This window comes from Salvelinus alpinus, chromosome 6 (assembly GCF_045679555.1).
Source record: "Salvelinus alpinus chromosome 6, SLU_Salpinus.1, whole genome shotgun sequence".
Lineage (NCBI taxonomy): Eukaryota > Metazoa > Chordata > Actinopteri > Salmoniformes > Salmonidae > Salvelinus > Salvelinus alpinus.
The window spans coordinates 10,751,918-10,777,254 of NC_092091.1; the positions used below are offsets into that span (position 1 = coordinate 10,751,918).

The 25,337-nt window shown below is 45.6% G+C and overlaps 1 protein-coding gene across 1 annotated transcript in view; it reads left to right on the forward strand.

The window, feature by feature from the left end:
• The window catches only part of LOC139578125 (unconventional myosin-IXAb-like), a 270,429-nt gene that overhangs the window by 225,689 nt on the left and 19,403 nt on the right, over positions 1 to 25,337 (forward strand). Inside the window, exons 21-36 of the mRNA XM_071405369.1 lie at positions 232 to 354; positions 708 to 857; positions 2,902 to 3,653; positions 5,499 to 6,884; positions 7,196 to 7,274; positions 10,397 to 10,597; positions 11,844 to 11,944; positions 12,545 to 12,651; positions 13,124 to 13,338; positions 16,466 to 16,582; positions 17,132 to 17,320; positions 18,726 to 18,773; positions 18,897 to 19,008; positions 20,734 to 20,795; positions 21,128 to 21,320; positions 24,946 to 25,074. Coding sequence (XP_071261470.1) covers positions 232 to 354; positions 708 to 857; positions 2,902 to 3,653; positions 5,499 to 6,884; positions 7,196 to 7,274; positions 10,397 to 10,597; positions 11,844 to 11,944; positions 12,545 to 12,651; positions 13,124 to 13,338; positions 16,466 to 16,582; positions 17,132 to 17,320; positions 18,726 to 18,773; positions 18,897 to 19,008; positions 20,734 to 20,795; positions 21,128 to 21,320; positions 24,946 to 25,074 — 3,964 coding nt within the window. The remainder of the gene's footprint in view (positions 1 to 231; positions 355 to 707; positions 858 to 2,901; positions 3,654 to 5,498; positions 6,885 to 7,195; positions 7,275 to 10,396; positions 10,598 to 11,843; positions 11,945 to 12,544; positions 12,652 to 13,123; positions 13,339 to 16,465; positions 16,583 to 17,131; positions 17,321 to 18,725; positions 18,774 to 18,896; positions 19,009 to 20,733; positions 20,796 to 21,127; positions 21,321 to 24,945; positions 25,075 to 25,337) is intronic.

Genomic DNA, 25,337 nt, shown 5'->3' on the forward strand with positions numbered 1-25,337 from the left:
TCGCTCAGGATAAGAGCTTCTGCTAAATGACTCAAATGAAACTGGAAAAATGTACTGGTCAATTCTCATCGTTCAGTCCCACTGAACTGAATCTAGATGTCGTGATGTCACATCCATGCACTTGGAATGTAGTCAGTCTTATTTACAGGTTGTAAGACCCTAACTTGTATCCCTTTGAGGTCACTGTTGATTTAGTGTTATTTAAAATCTCTTTTGTCTCGTCTTTTGCAGGACTTTGTGCGTCACTTTCGTGTGCTCTTACCAGACATTACTAGACCAACCAAGTCTGGCATCAGGGAGTTCTTTCGTCAAGTTCATCTAGCACCCGCTGGGTATCAAGTGGGCAACACAATGGTATTCTCTCCCTCTCTCTCTCTCTCTCTCTCTCTCTACCTCTCACTCTCTCTCTCTCTCTCTCTCTCTCTCTCTCTCTCTCTCTCTCTCTCTCTCTCTCTCTCTCTCTCTCTCTCTCTCTCTCTCTCTCTCTCTCTCTCTCTGTCCCTCTCTCTCTCCCTCTCTCTCTCTCTCTCTCTCTCTGTCCCTCTGTCTCTCTCTCTCTCCCTCTCTCTCCCTCTCTCTCTCTCTCTCTCTCTCTGTCCCTCTGTCTCTCTCTCTCCCTCACGCGCATTGCATCCTTTCTGTTCCCTGGGTGTGGGTGTGTCTAGTCACTGCCGGCCCCTCCCCCCGGGTCTCTCTCTGTACTGCAGGTGTTCCTGCGGGATGCGGAGCGTCAGCGGCTGCAGGCCCTGCTCCACAAGGAGGTGTTAGGGCGCATCGTCACGCTGCAGCGCCGCTTCCGAGCCCGGCTGGAGAGGAAACACTTCATCAACATGAGACAGGCCGCTGATGTCATCCAGGTGAGACGCTGTAATCAGGGCACCACACCAGTCGGTGTCCTGTCACTGTATAGAATGACATTGGGTAGAATCAATATGACAGTCAGTCTAACCATCGCGGAACATTGACTTGAATGGGAATGTCCGTTCTTGTATTTGTATTTCTTGTTCTGTTCTAAAATTGGTTTTATTGAACAGAGGACAGTGGAGAGAGCACTGGAAGGTGAGGAGAGGTGAGAGTCAGAAGGGCACTGGGTCGGATTCAAACCCATACCAACTCTGGTTTATGTGTGCCAGGGTCTGCAGCACCTCTAGACCACACAGGCCGCAGTAAATCCATTTCTGTCTGTTAACACTAGAAGCGCTGAGACGATCATTTTGACGGACATATAAATAAATAAATAAATGTATTATCATTTTCAAAGTCATGTCCCCCCCAACCCTGAATAAGTATATTCAACACACTGTAAGTCGCTCTGGATAAGAGCGTCTGCTCTTGGCCGGTAGGGATATCCTTGTCTCAGTATGTAAAAATGTAATAAAATGTATGCACTCTACTGTAAGTCGCTCTGGATAAGAGCGTCTGCTAAATGACTAAAATGTAAATGTAACACTGCCATTGTTAACATTTTGGTATCACATGGTTTGTGTTCTAAGCAGTTTTAGGAGGACATACCCTTCCTTCACCATCTGACAATGGCCCATGGAAACTACTCCTGAACTATATTGAAACTAATTGCACATGTACAGTGGGGCAAACAAGTATTTAGTCAGCCACCAATTGTGCAAGTTCTCCCACTTAAAAAGATGAGAGAGGCCTGTAATTTCATCATAGGTACACTTCAACTATGACAGACAAAATGAGAAGAAAAAAATCCAGAAAATCACATTGTAGGATTTTTTATGAATTTATTTGCAAATTATGGTGGAAAATAAGTATTTGGTCACCTACAAACAAGCAAGATTTCTGGCTCTCACAGACCTGTAACTTCGTCTTTAAGACGCTCCTCTGTCCTCCACTCGTTACCTGTATTAATGGCACCTGTTTGAACTTGTTATCAGTATAAAAGACACCTGTCCACAACCTCAAACAGTCACACTCCAAACTCCACTATGGCCAAGACCAAAGAGCATTCACCCAACTTATTGTGGGAAGCTTGAGGAAGGCTACCTGAAACGTTTGACCCAAGTTAAACAATTTCAAGGCAATGCTACCAAATACTAATTGAGTGTATGTAAACTTCTGACCCACTGGGAATGTGATGAAAGAATTAAAAGCTGAAATAAATAATTCTCTCAACTATTATTCTGCCATTTCCCAGTCTTAAATAAAAGTGGTGATCCTAACTGACCTAAGACAGGGAGTTTTTACTAGGATTAAATGTCAGGAATTTAAATGTATTTGGCTAAGGTGTATGTAAACTTCCGACTTCAACTGTAAATACGGCCTACTGCTAATTTAGAAATGTTATTCTCTGGGGCCGTTAAATAGATTTTTGTTCGGTAGCTGTGTTCATTTGTTTCAGTCTCCACAAAGAAACTGTGGGTTGAGTTTATGACTGCAGAGGGAAGTAGTCAACTTAAAGTGAGTTGTTCACAGAGAATTTATTTTAGCCAGTCAAACATTCAGGCACTGTGTTTTGTCAAATATCTGACGGGATGTCCATATCAACCTGTCATCGTATACGGAATAACAAATATCTGACGGGATGTCCATATCAACCTGTCATCGTATACGGAATAACACACGTATTGCGTGCCAACAACTTCTATATCTTATTAACATATCTCAGGAGATGTTCACCTTCTGGAGGTCTTTCTGGGATATATTCAGTTCACATGCAAATTGACGCCTTAAAGGGGCAGTTTTGTAAAATAAGCTTTTTCTTACATCGAAATGATTCTCGACACTACTCCAAACTCTAAAACCACTCACATGCAATTAATTCCAACTTGTACTTCAAAGATAACACCCCAGTCAATAAACATTCTCCGTTTTTGCCACAAATATGACTTCATACTTGAAATCACTTTGTTAATTCATATTTCTCAATTATCTCCAAAGCGGTGGTGGAGAGGCTGCCTGCTCAGACAGTCGGAGGCAGCAGTGGACCCAGCCGTCCAGGAGGAGGCAGCAGTGGACCCAGCCGTGGACCCAGCCGTCCAGGAGGAGGCAGCAGTGGACCCAGCCGTGGACCCAGCAGTCCAGGAGGAGGCAGCAGTGGACCCAGCCGTCCAGGAGGAGGCAGCAGTGGACCCGGCCGTCCAGGATGAGGCAGCAGTGGACCCGGCCGTCCAGGAGGAGGCAGCAGTGGACCCAGCCGTCCAGGAGGAGGCAGCAGTGGACCCAGCCGTCCAAGAGGAGGCAGCAGTGGACCCAGCCGTCCAGGAGGAGGCGGCAGTGGACCCAGCTGTCCAGGAGGAGGCGGCAGTGGACCCAGCCGTCCAGGAGGAGGCAGCAGTGGACCCAGCCGTCCAGGAGGAGGCAGCAGTGGACCCAGCCGTCCAGGAGGAGGCAGCAGTGGACCCAGCCGTCCAGGAGGAGGCAGCAGTGGACCCAGCCGTCCAGGAGGAGGCAGCAGTGTGCCTGCAGGCATCGTGGAGGGGCTACAGGCAGTGCAGGCAGTTCCTGCAGTGGCGGGACTCTGCCCTGATAATACAGAGGCGCTGGAGAAACTGCTGCCAGCACAGGGCTCTGGCGGCCATTACGGTGCAGACAGCCTGGCGCGTCTACAGAGCGAGAGCCCACTACCGTAGGAGACGTGGTGCAGTTATGCTGCTACAGGCAGCATGCAGGGGCTACATGGCACGCCTGAGGTAACTAGGAGTGATAAACATTTCTATTTCATGATATACACCGAGTGTACAAAACATTAAGAACACCTTCCTAATATTGAGTTGCACCCCCTCCACCTTTTGTCCCTCAGAACAGCCTCAATTCGTCAGGTCATGGACTCTACAAGGTGTTGAAAGTGTTCCACAGGGATGCTGGCCCATGTTGACTCCAATGTTTCCCACAGTTGTGTCAAGTTGGCTGGATGTCCTTTGGGTGGGGGACCATTCTTGATACACACAGGAAACTGTTGAGCGTGAAAAACCCAGCAGTGTTGCAGTTCTTGACACAAACCGGTGCGCCTGGTACCTACTACCACACCCCGTTCAAAGACACTTAAATCTTTTGTCTTGCCCATTCACCCTCTGAATGGCCCACATACACAATCCATGTCTCAATTGTCTCGAGGCTTAAAAATCCTTCTTTAACCTGTCTCCTCCCCTTCATCTACACTTGAAGTGGGTTTAACAAGTGACATCAATAAGGGATCATAGCTTTCACCTGGATTCACCTGGTCAGTCTATGTCCTGGAAAGAGCAGGTGTCCTTAATGTTTTGTATACTCAGTGTCCATAAAGATGAACAATATGGATTTATATTCTAAATATGATCAAACATAGTGTAACGGGTTTGACATAAGGTTATTGTTTGTTAGGGGTACCAGGGAGGTCGTGCTTACCAGAGAAAATATTGATTTCTCTTTTTTTGTTTGTGAGGGAATGAGTCCCATGTGGTCTGTCAAATCTACACCAATACAAAGGACTCATGTAAAAGTCAGGATGGAAATATACTTTTGCAGAAACCCTTAAAACATTGGAAATAACTTCAAAACAACTGTATTCTTTTGCGTTGGTTATAAAAAAATATATATATTTTTTTTTTTATACATTTAAAAAAAAATATCTCCCACATAATAACATCACAGCTCAATGATCTCTGGTTCCTCCAGAAAGTCCCGTACCTCAGGCCTAAAAAGAGTCCTGCCTGGTAAAGGAGTTCATGTGAACTCAAGTGACCTCAGTCACGCCATCTTTGCCTCTTCACAAAGTGTAGCTTAAACCGGTCTCAATCATACAATCATACAATCAGAATCTCAACGTCTTCTACCACACAACAATAACAGGTTACCACAACTCCCAGTCGTCTTCACCAACCACTGAACACAACCCAACACGGTGTAAATCCCACTAAAACAAAGTCAGTCAGTCAATCCAATCCGCCAATAGATCTCCTGCAGAGAAAGGCCAGTTCCTGCAGTGGCGGTACTCTGCCCTGATAATACAGAGGCGGTGAAGAAACTGCAGCCAGCACAGGGCTCTGGCGGCCATTACGGTGCAGAACAACAAAGACCAACTGAGATGTTTAGTCCCAAAGGAAGAAGTGAGAGGATCTGATCCGGGTTAATCTGGAGACACAACTACAAAGAACACTTTATAAATACAACAAAACATACGGAGTAAAGAAGAATACTTCCTCATTCACCCCACTGTCACCCCCTTTGCTCAACTGACGCTATCTATTTAATGGGGGAGTTAAAGGGCAGGCGCCTCGTGTGCAGGAGAAGCACTGAGGCGGTTCAGACAAATTCAGGGCCGTCACAACAGCTCTAAAAACACCTGATTCATGTAGTTATAATTGGTTAAAGAAAAACACATGAAGTGTGTTTTAGTTCTGGGCTGGAACAAAAGCTTGCATACCCTATTGTTCCCCGGTTTAAATGATTAGCCTTTCCATACACTGATGAAGAACACATTGGAAGAAGAGTAGGAATGGAAGGTAGATTTGCTTTAAGCTGTGTCTGCTTACAGTTTGACTCCCTGTTTCCTATAGGTTCACAGAACTAAAAGAGCAGGAAAAGCAGTTGCTCAATGGACAAAGTAGCCCCACCACAGAAGAAGAGAAGGCAGATAGGACCACGGGCCTGGATACGGACATCTCGGAGGACCATGTCGTCGAGATCACCCATGATCATGGCATCCAAGATGTTTCCACGGTCTGGCCTACTGAAGACTCTAAGGAGTCTAGGTGGAAGTGTTTGGTGGAAGAGGAAGAGGATAGAGAGAGCGAGAGAAGACCGTGTATAGAGGAGTCCAGCAGACAGAGTATAGAGCCCAGCAGCCACAAGACACGGGCCAAGAGACAGAATCGGCGTATGAGGGAGCTGGAGCAGACCCAGTTCAGCCTGGAGCTACTGAAGGTGCGGACCCACAGAACGGGAGGGACTCTGCCAGAAGAGGAGACCCATGTACCCCCGTGTCCGGACAGCATCTCCTGTCCCCTGGACGACCACCAACACCATCGGCCCTCCTCCCCCCACCTTGGCTCCCCTGATAGCCACGGGAGCATTGAGCTGCTCGACACCTCCGTAGACGTTGAGGTGGAGGCGGGAGGGCCTGGTTACCCCGGTTGCCATGTTAACCAGTCAGTGCCGCTCCGGACTTCTTCCCAAGAGGATTCGGTCAGACCAGGGCCTCCCATTCACACCCCCACAGAGTCCCAGTCCCAGGAGCACCCGGAGGTGGTAAAACAGAATGATCTGAGCCCCAGGACGGAGGAGCTACCGCCCATGCTACTGCCCCCTATCAAGGAGGTGGTAACGGAGGCTACACGAGCCACCTTCTACATCCCCCCTGAGGACCAAAGCAGTGAGCCCAAGCCTAAGCAACAGAGCCCCAACAAGCGTGTGAAGGAGAGGAGAGAGTCCGCCTCTCGGCGGCCCGTGGTGGTTGTCATCAGTATGCAGAAGGAGACCCTGCTGGACGAAGGGGAACTGCGGGCGGCGAAAGCCCAGGAGAGCGCACTCCAGATGGGTGTAACCGCTGCCACATTCTCCCCTACAGCCATCGCTGGCCTGGAAGTATCAGAGAAGGCCCAGCCGTCCAGGACTGTTACCAAACCTCCGAGAGACTTAGCTGGGGTCGACATGTCTAGCTTGGTGCCCTCCTCCAACTCCAGCCATGGCCTTTGTCCTTCCGAGGTAGATATCCAGATAGTTCTGGAGCCCAAGGCCCCCGCTGGTGAAGTCCCTCCCAGCCAGCAGGAGAGGAAGGCGGACAGGCCAGCGCAGGACAACTGGGTCTCCACCGACAGGATCCTGGAGAGCAGGGAAGCAGCCTTGGCATCACAGAAGAAGACTCAGACCGTCATTGTCAATATGACTGAGAAGTCCCCCACCAACATCACGTTCTCCCCCCGACGCAAGCTCCCCTTCTCCAAGTGAGTGTTGTGTTGCTGTAACGTTGCTTTGATGTTGCTGCTCATTCAAAGCTTTATTGTTCATTTGTTCTCTCAACACAATAGCTTTATTTTTCTTTCACTGTGTACAAATTAACACTTTCATTTCAATAAATGACCACTAAGTTGTTTTTTTTCTTCTAAATGGTCATAAAAATATTTCATATTTCTGTTATTTTTTTATTGTCTTGTACAGCAACAACATTGTAAAAACACAGGAAAAAATATATTTGAATATGTAACTACATTTGAAAGTGTACAAAGAGATGTAACGTCTTGTGACTGTATTGTAGGTCTGATAAGGACCTGGTGAACCAGGAGTGGTCGTTGGCCTCTGTCTCTAGAGCCACCGTTGGACAGACGACCAGAGAGGTGGGGTAACACAATACACTACCCAAAGGAAACGCACACACACACACACACACACACACACACAAACACACACACACACACACACACACACACACACACACACACACACACACACACACACACACACACACACACACACACACACACACACATTGTGCATGTAAGTGTGTGCTTGTATAAGTTAAATGTGTTATTAATTTGTGTCATTCAAACAGTCAGTGTGTCTCTAAGTGATATCTACTTACACTGTACAGAGCCTTCAGAAAGTATTCAGACCCCTTGACTTTTTCCACATTTTGTTACGTTACAGCCTTATTCTTAACTTGATTAAATCGTTTTTTCCCCCCTCACCAATCTACTCACAATACCCCATAATGACAAAGCAAAAAAGTTTTAGGAAAATGTTGCTAATTTATTAAAAATAAAAACAGGAAATATCACATTTATATAAGTGTTCAGACCGATTACAGCGATTACAGCCTTGAGTCTTCTTGGGTATGATGCTACAAGCTTGGCACACCTGTATTTGGGGAGTTTCTCCCATTCTTCTCTGTAGATCTTCTCAAGCTCTGTCAGGTTGGATGGGGAGCGTCGCTGCAGAGCTATTTTCAGGTCTCTCCAGATATGTTCGATCGGGTTCAAGTCTGGGCTCTGGCTGGGCCACTCAAGGACATTCAAAGACTCGTCCCAAAGCCACTCCTGCATTGCCTTGGCTGTGTGCTTAGGGTCATTGTCCTGTTGGAAGGTGAACCTTCGCCCCAGTCTGAGGTCCTGAGCGCTCTGGAGCAGGTTTTCATCAAGGATCTCTCTGTACTTTGCTCCGTTCATCCACCCCTCAATCCTGACTAGTCTCCCAGTCCCTGCCGCTGAAGAACATCCCCATAGCATGATTCTGGCACCACCATGCTTCACCGTAGGGATGGTGCCAGGTTTCCTCCAGACGTGACGCTTGGCATTCATGCCAATGAGTTCAATCTTGGTTTCATCAGACCAGAGAATCATGTTTCTAATGGTCTGAGAGTCCTTTAGGTGTCTTTTGGAAAACTTCAAGCGGGCTGTCATGTGCTTTTTACTGAGGAGTGGCTTCCGTTTGGCCACTCTACCATAAAGGCCTGATTGGTGGAGTGCTGCAGAGATGGTTGTCATTCTGGAAGGTTCTCCCATCTCCACAGAGGAACTCTAGACCACTGTCAGAGAGACCATCAGGTTCTTGGTCACCTCCCTGACCAAGGCCCTTCTCCCCCAATTGCTCAGTTTGGCCGGGCGGCCAGCTCTAGGAAGAGTCTTGGTGGTTCAAAACTTCTTCCATTTAAGAATGATGGAGGCCACTGTGTTCTTGGTGACCCTCAATGCTGCAGAAATGTTTAAGTACCCTTCCCCAGATCTGTGCCTCAAAATAATCCTGTCTCAGAGCTCTACAGATAATTCCTTCGACCTCATGGCTTGGTTTTTGCTCTGATATACACTGCCAACTGTGGGACCTTATATAGACAGGTGTGTGCCTTTCCAAATCATGTCCAATCAATTGAATTGACCACAGGTGGACTCCAATCGAGTTGTAGAAACATCTCAAGGATGATCAATTGAAAGAGAATGCCCCTTGAGTTCAATTTCGAGTCTCATAGCAAAGAGTCTGAATACTTATGGAAATAAGGTATTTCCCCTTGACAAAGCAAACATTTCTCAACCTGTTTTGTCATGGAGGTACTGTGTGTAGATCGCTGAGGATTTTTTTTAAATACATTTTAGAATAAGGCTGTAACGTAACATAATGTGGAAAAAGTCAAGGGGTCTGAATACTTTCCAAACACTGTATATAAAAAAGTATGTGGACACCCCTTCAAATTAGTTAATTAGGCTATTTCAGCCACATCTGTTGCTGACCGGTGTATAAAGTCAAGCACACTGCCAAGCAAACTCCATAGACAAACATTGGCAGTAGAATGGCCTTACTGAAGAGCCCAGTGACTTTCAACGTGGCACCGTCATAGGATGCCACCTTTCCAACAAGTCAGTTCGTCAAATTTCTGCCCTGCTAGAGCTGCCCTGCTAGAGCTGCCCCGGTCAACTGTAAGTGCTTTTATTCTGAAGTGGTAACGTCTAGGAGCAACAACGTCTCAGCCGAGAAGTGGTAGGCCACACAAGCTAACAGAAAGGGACCGCCGATTGCTGAAGCGCGTAGCACGTAAGAATTGTCTGTCCTCGGTTGAAACAGTCACTACCAAGTTTCAAACTTCCTCTGGATCAACGACAGGACATAACTGTTCGTTGGGAGCTCCAGCCGCACACAAGCCTAAGATCACCATGCGCAATGCCAAGCGTCGGCTGGAGTGGTATATAGCTCGCCGCCATTGGACTCTGGAGCAGTGGAAACACGTTCTCTGGATTGATGAATCACGCTACCTTTCCCAATGTATTGTGTCAACTGTAAAGTTTGGTGGATGAGGAATAATGGTCTGGGGCTGTTTTTCATGGTTGGGGCATGGTTGGGGCTAGGCCCGTGAGTTTCAGTGAAGACCAATCTTAACGCTACATCATACAATTACATTCTAGACGATTCTGTGCTTCCAACTTTGTGGCAACAGTTTGGGGAAGGACCTTTCCTGTTTCAGCATGACATTGCCCCCATGCACAAAGCGAGGTCCATACAGAAATGGTTTGTCGAGATCGGTGTGGAAGAACTTGACTGGCCTGCACAGAGCCTTGACCTCAACCCCATTGAACACCTTTGGGATGAATTGGAACACCGACTGCGAGCCAGGCCTAATCGCCCAACATCAGTGCCCAACCTCACTAATGCTCTTGTGGCTGAATGGAAGCAAGTCCCCTCAGCAATGTTCCAACATCTAGTGGAAAGCCTTCCCAGAAAAGTGGAGGCTGTTATAGCAGCAAAGGGGGGACCAACTCCATATTAAAGCCCACGATTTTGGAATGAGATTTTGGACGAGCAGGTGTCCACATACTTTTAGTCATGTAGTGCAACACACACACAAATTGTCCCAGTCACACATACATCATTCCACTCCACCCAGACTCACACACACACACACACACACCATCCCTATCTCCCAACACGTACCCAGACCACTGATGTGTTTTGGTGTGCGTGTGTGGTTGTGCAGGTGTGCCGGCCCGACCCCAAAAAGAAAGCCCGTATGTCTCGGACCCGCTCCGACTTCCTGACCCGCTGTAACTCTGAGGGGGCGGGTCAGTCGGACGATGACGAGACATTCTACACCCCCGTCCTGTCCTGTACGCTGCCCCTCCTCTCCCAACCCTCTGAGGGGGATGCCCAGCCTGTCTGTCACACTGTCTCCGAAATGGTAAACGTACCATATAGGGTCCAAGCTACCCCCCTATTGTCCCCTGCCTCCTTCGGAACCCCCCCAGACTATTTATTTTCTCTCTGGGGGGCCAGGCTTACTAGCCGGGAGGGGAATCTTTCAGCACAACTAACCCCACTGAACTTAACTAACATCCTCCAACTCGGTTTAGTATTTAACTACTAGATAAAAACTGGTTTCTGTCCTTCCACCTCTTTGCTGATGCTGAATATCACAACACTGCAGGAATAGTTCCTCTTCTAGGAATAGTTTGTCTCAAAATACTTTACAGCAACTGAAAGTGGTAATCTGTGTTTCCCTCTGGAGAGAATAATCACCCATCGTACACACAGTACCCCTAACCAAAAAGGCTGCTTTTAGTTTATGTTACGCCCTTTATGTGGAACGACTTCCAGAGCTCTCTGAAATTAGATGTTCTGGTCCCCCTTTGGTCAGTTCAGAGTCATAATCTCTATGTTGATAAATGTGTCTGTTTTTTCTTCATGTGTTTTGTTATATTGTATGTGTTTGATGAATTTCTGCAGGTCTGTAAAATAGAACCTAGCATCAGTATGACTTCCTGTCAAAATACAGGTTCAATTAAAAAGAAAAAAAATATCGGGAAGAGGAGAAATGCCACGTGACTCTCCTCTAAACCTGATCTCAGAACTGTTTCGGCTGTCTTGCTAACTCTAATGGTCATCACAAACAGATCTGGGATCAGGCTAGTGCAACTAGTCATAGCCAGGAGAGCAGTCAGTAATGCATGCTGGAACCTTTAACCCAGTACAACAATACACCGTTCTATTTCCCCTTCCACGTCTTTCTGAGCATGAGCTCTCTCTCACCCACTCACATCTCTTCTAGTTTAGTCGTTTTCTCAGAAAATATGTTCGTACTGTCTATGTCTGTACGTCTACTGTATGTCTCAATATGTAAATATGTCCGTTTGTTTGTAGACTGTTAGTTGTTGTTCTGTGCAGACGGAATGAGCGATGCGATAGGAACATGCACGCATGGATGTATTTCTGTGATCTGACATTTAAAGTCTGATATTGCACTGCCCACTAGGCAAATGTATATTCTGTCTCAAATGGGTCTCCTCTCACCATCTTTTCCCGTTTCAGGATATGACTAAAAAAAACATGAAAAAATAGCCCGAGCTTTTGATGCCAACTCGTTGAACATTGAAAATGTTGCGCTGTCATCTGTTGGCTAATAAAAGACTCCCCTTCCATTCTCTCAGGCTACTCACAAGGAAGTGCAGAAGAGCATCCATAAGACCATGTCTTCAGGGGACCTGGGAAAGGTAGCAGCGCTTAGGAAGACATCCAGTCAGGACGGAAGGTAGCTTCTCTCTCTCTCTCTCTCTCTCTCTCTCTCTCTCTCTCTCTCTCTCTCTCTCTCTCTCTCTCTCTCTCTCTCTCTCTCTCTCTCTCTCTCTCTCTCTCTCTCTCTTTCTCTCTTTCTCTCTTTCTCTCTTTCTCTCTCTCTCTAGCTAGCCCATACGGGGCGGCAGGTAGCCTAGTGGTTAGAGCGTTGGACTAGTAACCGAAAGGTTGCAAGATCGAATCCCCGAGCTGACAAGGTAAAAATTTGTCGTTCTGCCCCTGAACAAGGCAGTTAACCCACTGTTCCCCGATAGGCCGTCATTGTAAATAATAATTTGTTCTTAATTGACTTGCCTAGTTGAATAAAGGTTAAATGAAAAAATATATGAGCCAGACACAATCATTCTGCAGACGCACAAAGAAGATTGTATTGTGTACCTCTTTTTTTAATATATATATATATTTTTTTAGATCGGGCCAGACAGATTCTCCAGAACTGTTCTGGCTTGTCTCTGTATATTATTGTCCTTTCCACCACTGTTACAGCAACTAGTGTGACAAGGGTACGAGTCTGTTAACACAGGTGTCTTCTAAGCTGTGTGACTGTGTGTTGCAGCAGAGTACGAGGGAAGATACGGTTCTGGGGCAAGACCAAGCACGCAGAGAAGAAGCTGTCTAGAGACAAGCAGCAGTCCACACAGAGAGACGGCACTGACAAGATAGGTAAGACACTTTGTCTGGCTTTATCCAGAGGGGTTGGGAAGAAGGACAATAAAGTTCTGTTGTATTTCATAACACTGGACATGTGATATTAGGTTACACTGCGGATTTCTCATCTCAACAATAAGACGAAAAACAAATTATGAACTTGGGTTGAATGCTGATTGGTTGACAGCTATGTTATATCAGACCGTATACCACGGATGTGACAACATGTATTTTTACTGCTCTAATTACATTGGTAACCAGTTTATAATAGCAATAAGGCACCTTGGGGGTTTGTGTTATATGGCCAATATACCACGGCTAAGGGCTGTGTCCAGGCACTCTGTGATGCGTCGTGCTAAGAACAGCCCTTAGCCGTGGTATATTGGTCATATACCCAACCCCCTCTGGCCTTATTGCTTAAATAGAAAACTCAAACAATTGTCTTCACAACATCCCTACTATATCTTTATGACCGTGGCGGGTTCAGACGGAACAACGTCTCCCCCCCACAGTCCCAACCTGATGGGGACCAGGGGACGGGAGACCAAGGAGAACAAGGAGCCCTCTCCCAAAGTGAGGCGGAGGCGCAGCGTCAAGATCAGCAGCGTGGTCCTAGAGCCCGCCCAGTGGGGGAACGATGCGCTGCACATCCTCACCAGCACCCACGACTACAGGAGCATGAACGACTTCCTTATGAAGAAGGTAGGTACAGGCAGGCAGAGGGAAGCAGAGGCAGACAGGCAGACTGGCAGAGGGAAACAGGCAGACAGGCAGGCAGACAGAGGGAAACAGAGACAGGCAGGCAGAGGGAAACAGACAGACAGACAGACAGACAGACAGACAGACAGACAGACAGACAGACAGACAGACAGACAGACAGACAGACAGACAGACAGACAGACAGACAGACAGACAGGCAGGCAGACAGGCAGGCAGGCAGAGGGAAACAGAGAAGACAAACAGGCAGGCAGGCAGACAGGTGTACATATTCTTACAACACTTGTTGGTTTCCTAATGAATATGGAACACACACAGACTTTACACACACATTCACTCACATACATTTATTCTGAAATGCAGCGGTATGAATCACTGGGGGGCTGCCTTAATCAACATCCACATCTTACTACACCAGTGGTCACCAACACAGCACTACTATATTGTACTACACCAGTGGTCACCAACACAGCACTACTATATTGTACTACACCAGTGGTCACCAACACAGCAGTACTGTATTGTACTACACCAGTGGTCACCAGCACAGCAGTACTGTATTGTACTACACCAGTGGTGACCAACACAGCAGTATTGTATTGTACTACACCAGTGGTCACCAACACAGCAGTACTGTATTGTACTACACCAGTGGTGACCAACACAGCAGTACTGTATTGTACTACACCAGTGGTCACCAGCACAGCAGTACTGTATTGTACTACACCAGTGGTGACCAACACAGCAGTATTGTATTGTACTACACCAGTGGTCACCAACACAGCAGTACTGTATTGTACTACACCAGTGGTCACCAGCACAGCAGTACTGTATTGTACTACACCAGTGGTCACCAGCACAGCAGTACTGTATTGTACTACACCAGTGGTCACCAGCACAGCAGTACTGTATTGTACTACACCAGTGGTCACCAACACAGCAGTACTGTATTGTACTACACCGGTGGTGACCAACACAGCAGTACTGTATTGTACTACACCAGTGGTCACCAGCACAGCAGTACTGTATTGTACTACACCAGTGGTGACCAACACAGCAGTATTGTATTGTACTACACCAGTGGTCACCAACACAGCAGTACTGTATTGTACTACACCAGTGGTCACCAGCACAGCAGTACTGTATTGTACTACACCAGTGGTCACCAGCACAGCAGTACTGTATTGTACTACACCAGTGGTCACCAGCACAGCAGTACTGTATTGTACTACACCAGTGGTCACCAGCACAGCAGTACTGTATTGTACTACACCAGTGGTCACCAGCACAGCAGTACTGTATTGTACTACACCAGTGGTCACCAGCACAGCAGTACTGTATTGTACTACACCAGTGGTGACCAACACAGCAGTATTGTATTGTACTACACCAGTGGTCACCAACACAGCAGTACTGTATTGTACTACACCAGTGGTCACCAGCACAGCAGTACTGTATTGTACTACACCAGTGGTGACCAATCAAGATCACTTTCTGATTCAAAATGGAGGCTGAGATCTACCGGTCAGAATTATTTTGAAACATGACTTAAATATGTAAGCCTGTGCAACATGAACCTATTAAAAACAGTTCTGTAATATTATAATAATAATATATAGTTTTATATTACTTGTGAGGCACAGCTGAGTGAGCATACAGTGAAATAATTAGGTTTATTTTATTGGGCTGATGGTGCCTGCATCAGAGGGTCTGTCTCTCGCCGTCGGTCTGTCCCTCCCCCCTCCTCCTCCTCTGACACTGAGGGGGGGACACCGTCTTCCAGCTGATGGTGAAAATCGATTCACACCACGTTATTTCTGCCTCATGCACAAATTCATGTTGTTACTTCTATGACCAGAGAAAGTGAAATATTCCTCTATATATAAAAAAAATTAAAAAACACAACCGCTTATAATAACAAAGCCTATCAACACACTTTGCTATTTATTAATTGAAGCTGCAGTGCCGGTTTCAGTCTGAGTGGAGAAGCGCATTTCATGGCTTACAAAGTGTTAAACATGAACTCACTCATAAAAACAGCAGCTCTTTGTTGTATTCGCTGACAGTCTCTCTCTAGTCATGGTTTTAGACGTTTTGAAATCTCACAGTATCGAGGAAGCTGCAGACACGGTGATCTGAGCAATCTTATTGGACAGTGGTAGGCCTGTTGGTGCACTTGATTTGCTCTTCGGGCACTCCGAGTAGGCGGAGTTTGTACCATCAGACACATGAAATGGTTCACAATGGGAACACTTCACCTACCCGGCGCACAGGACAGCTGAAACAAGTGCACCTACTGCCAACAGCGCGACACAGAAAAAAGTAGGAATGCGAAGCTTTATCGTTGTTGTTGTTTTATAGGAATGTTTGGCGATCGACTAGCGATGCCTTAGAGATCGACCAGTCGATCGCCATCGACCGTTTGGTGACCACTGTACTACACCGTATAACACAATAGTCACAACATATTTACACAGCAGCCACATACTGTTAGTCATGAAGACTATTGGTTTGATGAGGGGAACCTGTATTTATTATCACCATATTATTATTGATCAGTGATCTGGACTCTGATATTATTATTGATCAGTGATCTGGACTCTGATATTATTATTGATCATTGATCGGGACTCTGATATTATTATTGATCAGTGATCTGGACTCTGATATTATTATAGATCAGTGATCTGGACTCTGATATTATTATTGATCATTGATCTGGACTCTGATATTATTATTGATCAGTGATCTGGACTCTGATATTATTATTGATCAGTGATCTGGACTCTGATATTATTATTGATCATTGATCTGGACTCTGATATTATTATTGATCAGTGATCTGGACTCTGATATTATTATTGATCAGTGATCTGGACTCTGATATTATTATTGATCATTGATCTGGACTCTGATATTATTATTGATCAGTGATCTGGACTCTGATATTATTATTGATCAGTGATCTGGACTCTGATATTATTATAGATCAGTGATCTGGACTCTGATATTATTTTAGATCAGTGATCTGGACTCTGATATTATTATAGATCAGTGATCTGGACTCTGATATTATTTTAGATCAGTGATCTGGACTCTGATATTATTTTAGATCAGTGATCTGGACTCTGAGGACTGTCAGAAGGACACCTTGGTGGACGTGGTCTTCAAGAAAGCGCTGAAGGAGTTCCGCCTCAACATCTTCAACTCCTACTCCACCGCCCTGGCTGTGAGTATCACTATGGACATGGTGTATTGTTGTTTTACACGGTTACGGTTCACACTAGAGTTCTATTCCCACTTGGCTGCTGGGCACTCCAATGACAACCATCAGTGAACCACAAAATCCTCCTCCTCCCCTATCCCTCTCTCCTCCTCCTACCCTATCCCTCTCTCCTCCTTCTCCCCTATCTCTCTCTCCTCCTCCTCCCCTATCCCTCTCTCCTCCTCCTCCCCTATCCCTCTCCTCCTCCTCCTCCCCTATCCCTCTCTCCTCCTCCCCTATCCCTCGCTCCTCCTCCTACCCTATCCCTATCTCCTCCTTCTCCCCTATCCCTCTCTCCTCCTCCTCCCCTATCCCTCTCTCCTCCTCCTACCCTATCCCTCTCTCCTCCTTCTCCCCTATCTCTCTCTCCTCCTTCTCCCCTCTCTCTCTCCTCCTTCTCCCCTATCTCTCTCTCCTCCTTCTCCCCTATCCCTCTCTCCTCCTCATCCCCTGTCCCTCTCTCCTCCTCCTCCCCTATCTCTCTCTCCTTCTCCCCCTATCCATCTCCTCCAGATGGATGACGGTAAGAGTATCCGTTATAAGGACCTGTATGCCCTGTTTGAACACATCCTGGAGAAGAGCATGCGGCTGGAACAGAGGGACTGGAGCGAGTCGCCCGTCAAGGTCTGGGTCAACACCTTCAAGGTCTTCCTGGATGAGTTCATGACCGAGTACAAGCCCATGGACGGCACCATCATCAAGGTAGTGTGGGTTCTTATGTGTGTAAGGGTGTGTGTGTGTGTGTGTGTGTGTGTGTGTGTGTGTGTGTGTGTGTGTGTGTGTGTGTGTGTGTGTGTGTGTGTGTGTGTGTGTGTGTGTGTGTGTGTGTGTGTGTTTATGTGTTTATGTGTTTATTTAGCTTGTACTTTTTTCAGGTCAGTCCCATTGATATGGAAATCCCTTAACAGTCGTATGGCATGTTGGATGTATGGGTGTGGTGGGTGGCTAGATGGATGGATGAATATGTCCGTCTGTCTCCTGTTCTCTCACTGATCTGTCCGTCTGTCTCCTGTTCTCTCACTGATCTGTCCGTCTGTCTCCTGTTCTCTCACTGATCTGTCCGTCTGTCTCCTGTTCTCTCACTAATCTGTCCGTTTGTCTCCTGTTCTCTCACTGATCTGTCCGTTTGTCTCCTGTTCTCTCACTGATCTGTCCGTCTGTCTCCTGTTCTCTCACTGATCTGTCCGTCTGTCTCCTGTTATCTCACTGATCTGTCCGTCTGTCTCCTGTTCTCTCACTGATCTGTCCGTCTGTCTTCTGTTCTCTCACTGATCTGTCCGTCTGTCTCCTGTTCTCTCACTGATCTGTCCGTCTGTCTTCTGTTCTCTCACTGATCTGTCCGTCTGTCTCCTGTTCTCTCACTGATCTGTCCGTCTGTCTCCTGTTCTCTCACTGATCTGTCCGTTTGTCTCCTGTTCTCTCACTGATCTGTCCGTCTGTCTTCTGTTCTCTCACTAATCTGTCCGTTTGTCTCCTGTTCTCTCACTGATCTGTCCGTTTGTCTCCTGTTCTCTCACTGATCTGTCCGTCTGTCTCCTGTTCTCTCACTGATCTGTCCGTCTGTCTTCTGTTCTCTCACTGATCTGTCCGTCTGTCTCCTGTTCTCTCACTGATCTGTCCGTCTGTCTCCTGTTATCTCACTGATCTGTCCGTCTGTCTCCTGTTCTCTCACTGATCTGTCCGTCTGTCTTCTGTTCTCTCACTAATCTGTCCGTTTGTCTCCTGTTCTCTCACTGATCTGTCCGTTTGTCTCCTGTTCTCTCACTGATCTGTCCGTCTGTCTCCTGTTCTCTCACTGATCTGTCCGTCTGTCTTCTGTTCTCTCACTGATCTGTCCGTCTGTCTCCTGTTCTCTCACTGATCTGTCCGTCTGTCTCCTGTTATCTCACTGATCTGTCCGTCTGTCTCCTGTTCTCTCACTGATCTGTCCGTCTGTCTCCTGTTCTCTCACTGATCTGTCCGTCTGTCTCCTGTTCTCTCACTGATCTGTCCGTCTGTCTCCTGTTTTGTCACTGATCTGTCCGTCTGTCTCCTGTTCTCTCACTGATCTGTCCATCTGTCTCCTGTTTTGTCACTGATCTTGTCCGTCTGTCTCTTGTTCTCTCAGGCCTCCAAACCAGAACGTAAGAAGAGGAGGAAAAAGGAACCTGACATTGTGAGTCCTCCATCTTTCTTTGACTGGGTATTCTATACTATATCTCTACACTAAGTTTCTAATGTGATGTATGGCTGTATCTTTATGGCAAACTGAGCTGAGCCCCTCTATCGCCCTCTGCAGGTTGAGGAGCACAACGGCCACATCTTCAAGTCCACCCAGTACAGCATCCCCACCTACTGCGAGTACTGCTCCTCTCTCATCTGGATGATGGACCGGGCCTGCGTCTGCAAACGTGAGTACACACACACGTGGATTCACTGACACTCACACGTCTTGTTACTGTGCTGCCTCTTAAATGTCTGTAATCAGAGTGGTGTAGCGGTCTATAAGGCACTGCATCTCAGTGGAAGAGGCGTCACTACAGTCCCTGGTTCGATTCCAGGCTGTATCACATCCGTACGTGATTGGGAGTCCCATAGGGCGGCGCACAATTGGCCCAGCGTCGTCCGGGTTTGGCCGGGGTAGGCCGTCATTGTAAATTTGAATTTGTTCTTAACCAACTTGCCTAGTTAAATAAAGGTTAAATATATATATATATATTTTTAAATAATAATTATTTAAAAAATGGTATTCCAGCTCTTGTCAAAAATCTTCTATCTTGTTATGTCCTCCATACTCTCTCTAAGTATGCATTCCATTCCTCCATACTCTCTAAGTATGCATTCCATTCCTCCATACTCTCTAAGTATGCATTCCATTCCTCCATACTCTCTCTAAGTATGCATTCCATTCCTCCATACTCTCTAAGTATGCATTCCATTCCTCCATACTCTCTAAGTATGCATTCCATTCCTCCATACTCTCTCTAAGTATGCATTCCATTCCTCCATACTCTCTCTAAGTATGGATTCCATTCCTCCATACTCTCTCTAAGTATGCATTCCATTCCTCCGTACTCTCTCTAAGTATGCATTCCATTCCTCTATACTCTCTCTAAGTATGCATTCCATTCCTCCATACTCTCTAAGTATGCATTCCATTCCTCCATACTCTCTCTAAGTATGCATTCCATTCCTCCATACTCTCTAAGTATGCATTCCATTCCTCTATAGTCTCTCTAAGTATGCATTCCATTCCTCCATACTCTCCTAAGTATGCATTCCATTCCTCCATACTCTCTCTAAGTATGCATTCCATTCCTCCATACTCTCTCTAAGTATGCATTCCATTCCTCCATACTCTCTCTAAGTATGCATTCCATTCCTCCATACTCTCTAAGTATGCATTCCATTCCTCCATACTCTCTAAGTATGCATTCCATTCCTCCATACTCTCTCTAAGTATGCATTCCATTCCTCCGTACTCTCTCTAAGTATGCATTCCATTCCTCCATACTCTCTCTAAGTATGCATTCCATTCCTCCATACTCTCTAAGTATGCATTCCATTCCTCCATACTCTCTAAGTATGCATTCCATTCCTCCATACTCTCTCTAAGTATGCATTCCATTCCTCCATACTCTCTCTAAGTATGCATTCCATTCCTCCGTACTCTCTCTAAGTATGCATTCCATTCCTCCATACTCTCTCTAAGTATGCATTCCATTCCTCCATACTCTCTCTAAGTATGCATTCCATTCCTCCATACTCTCTAAGTATGCATTCCATTCCTCCATACTCTCTAAGTATGCATTCCATTCCTCCATACTCTCTCTAAGTATGCATTCCATTCCTCCATACTCTCTCTAAGTATGCATTCCATTCCTCCATACTCTCTCTAAGTATGCATTCCAAACGGACCCTTCTTCCATATTTAGTGCACTATTCTTGACCCAGATGTTGGACACTGAACAATGTTGAAACGTTGTTGAAACATTGTTGGAATGTTGCAGAAAGGTTAGGTTATACAGGTTGTTGGTTGTTGACTGACCAGGGGTTGGACACGGAACGTTGTCGGAACGTTGTGTAAGGTTAGCAGATCCTGATTGGTTCTGTCTCTGTTGTGTCCTCTTCTGCAGTGTGTCGGTACGCCTGCCATAGAAAGTGCTGCACCAGGATGACCACCAAATGTAGCAAAAAGGTAAGAGTGTGCAAGTGTACGTTACTGACAATGGAAAAGAGGGATAAGGCTAACGATCAACAAACCATGTCATTCTTCCCAGTGATGTAAAGAGGAGACTATTCCCTCGATGGCTTTTCTAACATTCCTAATAACGGATGTTGGAGTGTTTACATTTGCAGTTGCAAATACCCATTAAATATTTTACACCACAATTTTCTCTCTCTCTGTACCTCCATGTTATATATTGGTCTGTCTGCGCTTCTCACTTCTGTCCGTCCGTCTGTGCGCGTGTGTTTGCGATGTACACGTGTGTCCGTCCTTCCATCCGCGTTTGTGTTTTTCTCTATCAGTACGACCTGGAGCTGTCGTCCAGGCAGTTTGGCGTGGAGGTGTCTCGTCTGACCAGCGAGGAGAGGACAGTGCCCCTGGTGGTGGAGAAGCTCATCAACTACATCGAGATGCACGGCCTCTACACAGAGGGCATCTTCAGGAAGTCTGGCTCCACCAATAAGATCAAAGAGCTGCGGCAGGGGCTGGACACAGGTATGATTGGCAGGGTACTACACCAGTTAAAGTAGACCGGGGAGGGATAGCAGAGATATGGTCAAAGGACTGTCTATACCAGGGATGGCCCTCAGATCAGTCCGTCCCCCCCGGGGTCTCAACTTCCTGTTGAAGGTTAGAATACTAGAATACATAAGGTGCAATTTCGAAATGTCAATCAATTAGTCCATGTCAGCTGACATTTTTTAGATTGGTAATTTAGTCTAGTTTGGTAATTTAGTCTAGATTGGTAATTTAGTCTAGATTGGTAATTTAGTCTAGTTTGGTAATTTAGTCTGGCTTGGTAATTTAGTCTAGTTTGGTAATTTAGTCTGGCTTGGTAATTTAGTCTGGCTTGGTAATTTAGTCTTGCTTGGTAATTTAGTCTATCTTGGTAATTTAGTCTAGATTGGTAATTTAGTCTAGATTGGTAATTTAGTCTAGTTTGGTAATTTAGTCTAGCTTGGTAATTTAGTCTAGTTTTGTAATTTAGTCTAGCTTGGTAATTTAGTCTAGCTTGGTAATTTAGTCTAGATTGGTAATTTAGTCTAGTTTGGTAATTTAGTCTAGATTGGTAATTTAGTCTAGATTGGTAATTTAGTCTAGATTGGTAATTTAGTCTAGTTTGGTAATTTAGTCTAGTTTGGTAATTTAGTCTAGTTTGGTAATTTAGTCTAGCTTGGTAATTTAGTCTAGCTTGGTAATTTAGTCTAGCTTGGTAATTTAGTCTAGATTGGTAATTTAGTCTAGATTGGTAATTTAGTCTAGTTTGGTAATTTAGTCTAGATTGGTAATTTAGTCTAGATTGGTAATTTAGTCTAGATTGGTAATTTAGACTAGCTTGGTAATTTAGTCTAGCTTGGTAATTTAGTCTAGATAGGTAATTTAGTCTAGATTGGTAATTTAGTCTAGCGGCCAGCTATCTAAACTTGTAGTAACCAGTGCGTCTCCCATTGCTTTTGTTAGTTCCTCTCACTCAGATATCATATAAAAAAACTGCAAACATTTGGGTCTCTGCTCCATGGCAAAATGTTATGAATTACAGGAAATAAACTATAAAACTTCAATGTCTTCTGTCTGATGTCAAGAGGTGGGGCCGCTAAAATTTTTGCTCGCAAGCCCAACAAAATATTGCTTAGGGCCACCAAAATTCTAGCTCTGACTGTATGTGTGGGTATGGATGTGGGTACGCATACCCACGAGCCACTGCGGCCCCTCATGTTGCCCATCTCTGGTCTATACTCCATAGCAGGGTCCCACAATCCCGCGGGGGATTTTATTTGATCCCCCACAGTTTCTCTTTGCTTATTTGAGCTGTTCTTACCATAATATGGACTTGTTTTTTTTACCAAATAGGGCTATTTTCTGTATACCTTGTCACAACACAACGGATTGGCTCAAACACATTAAGAAGGAAAGAAATTCCACAAATTGACTTTTAACAAGGCACACCTGTTAATTGAAATGCATTCCAGGTGACTAACTCATGAAGCTGGTTGAGAGAATGCCAAGAGTGTACAAAGCTGTCATCAAGGCAAAGGGTGGCTACTTTGAAGAATCTCAAATATAAAATATATTTAGATTTGTTAAACACTTTTTTGGTTACTACGTAATTCCATGTGTTATTTCATAGTTTTGATGTCTTCACTATTATTGTACAATGTAGAAAATAGTCAAAATAAAGAAAAACCCTTGAATGAGTAGGTCAAATCAAATTGTATTTGCACCAAATACAACAGACCTTACAGTGAAATGCTTACTTACAACCCCTTAACCATAATTCCCTGTCCTAGGTCAGCTAGGATCACCACTTTATTTTAAGAATGTGAAATGTCAGAATAATATTAGAGAGAATTATTTATTTCCGCTTTTATTTCTTTCATCACATTCCCAGTGGGTCAGAAGTTCACAAACACTCAATTAGTATTTGGTAGCATTGCCTTTAAATTGTTTAACTTGGGTCAAACGTTTCGGGTAGCCTTCCACAAGCTTCCCACAATAAGTTGGGTGAATGTTGGCCCATTCCTCCTGACAGAGCTGTTGTAACTGAGTCAGGTTTGTAGGCCTCCTTGCTCGCACACGCTTTTTCAGTTCTGCCCACAAATTTTCTATAGGATTGAGGTCAGGGCTTTGTGATGGCCACTCCAATACCTTGACTTTGTTGTCCTTAAGCCATTTTGCCACAACTTTCTTGAGGTCAGGGTCGGGTTTCTGATTGGTTTAGATAATGTGAGGAGACAGGTGACCGTGTTGAAACTGCATTCCCTAGCGTGGATATAAACTGTCGACACAGGCTGTGATAGTAGTGTCAACCCTCCCTACAAGATGCCATAGCACCGTTTGTACGGTATTCACACTACCGGATCGGAAGCACTGTGTCAGTTGTAATGTTCAATCTAACTGTACTCTTCCTGTCCTACTCTCTTCCTGTCCTACTCTCTTCCTGTCCTACTCTCTTCCTGTCCTACTCTCTTCCTGTCCTACTCTCTTCCTGTCCTACTCTCTTCCTGTCCTACTCTCTTCCTGTCCTACTCTCTTCCTGTTCTACTCTCTTCCTGTCCTACTCTCTTCCTGTCCTACTCTCTTCCTGTTCTACTCTCTTCCTGTTCTACTCTCTTCCTGTCCTACTCTCTTCCTGTTCTACTCTCTTCCTGTCCTACTCTCTTCCTGTTCTACTCTCTTCCTGTCCTACTCTCTTCCTGTCCTACTCTCTTCCTGTTCTACTCTCTTCCTGTCCTACTCTCTCCCCCTCCTACTCTCTTCCTGTCCTACTCTCTTCCTGTCCTACTCTCTTCCTGTCCTACTCTCTTCCTGTCCTACTCTCTTCCTGTCCTACTCTCTTCCTGTTCTACTCTCTTCCTGTCCTACTCTCTTCCTGTCCTACTCTCTTCCTGTTCTACTCTCTTCCTGTCCTACTCTCTCCCCCTCCTACTCTCTTCCTGTCCTACTCTCTTCCTGTCCTACTCTCTTCCTGTCCTACTCTCTTCCTGTTCTACTCTCTTCCTGTCCTACTCACTTCCTGTCCTACTCTCTTCCTGTCCTACTCTCTTCCTGTCCTACTCTCTTCCTGTCCTACTCTCTTCCTGTCCTACTCTCTTCCTGTCCTACTCTCTTCCTGTCCTACTCTCTCCCCCTCCTACTCTCTTCCCCTCCTACTCTGTTCCTCTCCTACTCTCTTCCTGTCCTACTCTCTTCCCCTCCTACTCTGTCCCTCTCCTACTCTCTTCCTGTCCTACTCTCTTCCTGTCCTACTCTCTTCCCCTCCTACTCTGTTCCTCTCCTACTCTCTTCCTGTCCTACTCTCTTCCCCTCCTACTCTGTCCCTCTCCTACTCTCTTCCTCTCCTACTCTCTTCCTCTCCTACTCTCTTCCTGTCTTACTCTCTTCCTGTCCTACTCTCTTCCCCTCCTACTCTGTTCCTCTCCTACTCTCTTCCTGTCCTACTCTCTTCCCCTCCTACTCTGTTCCTCTCCTACTCTCTTCCTGTCCTACTCTCTTCCCCTCCTACTCTCTTCTTCTCCTACTCTCTTCCTGTCCTACTCTCTTCCCCTCCTACTCTCTTCCTCTCCTACTCTCTTTCTGTCCTACTCTCTTCTTCTCCTACTCTCTTCCTGTCCTACTTCAGATGTGAGCAGCATGAACCTGGACGACTACAACATCCACGTCATCGCCGGAGTGCTCAAACAATGGCTCCGTGACCTGCCCAACCCTCTGATGACCTTTGAACTGTACGAGGAGTTCCTCCGGGCAATGGGTAAGAGCTGGGGTCATAAGTATTCACCTTGTTATTCTGTTACAATGTTACTATGTAGTAATGGCTAAATGGTACTATCGTTCCTGGTACCATTTTATAGATGATTTTGACTGAATCAAGGTGTGTGTGTATATATATATATATATATATACAGTACCAGTCAAAAGTTTGGACAAACCTACTCATTCAAGTTTTTTTTTTAAACTACTTTCTACATTGTAGAATAATAGTGAAGATATCAAAACTATGAAATAACACATATG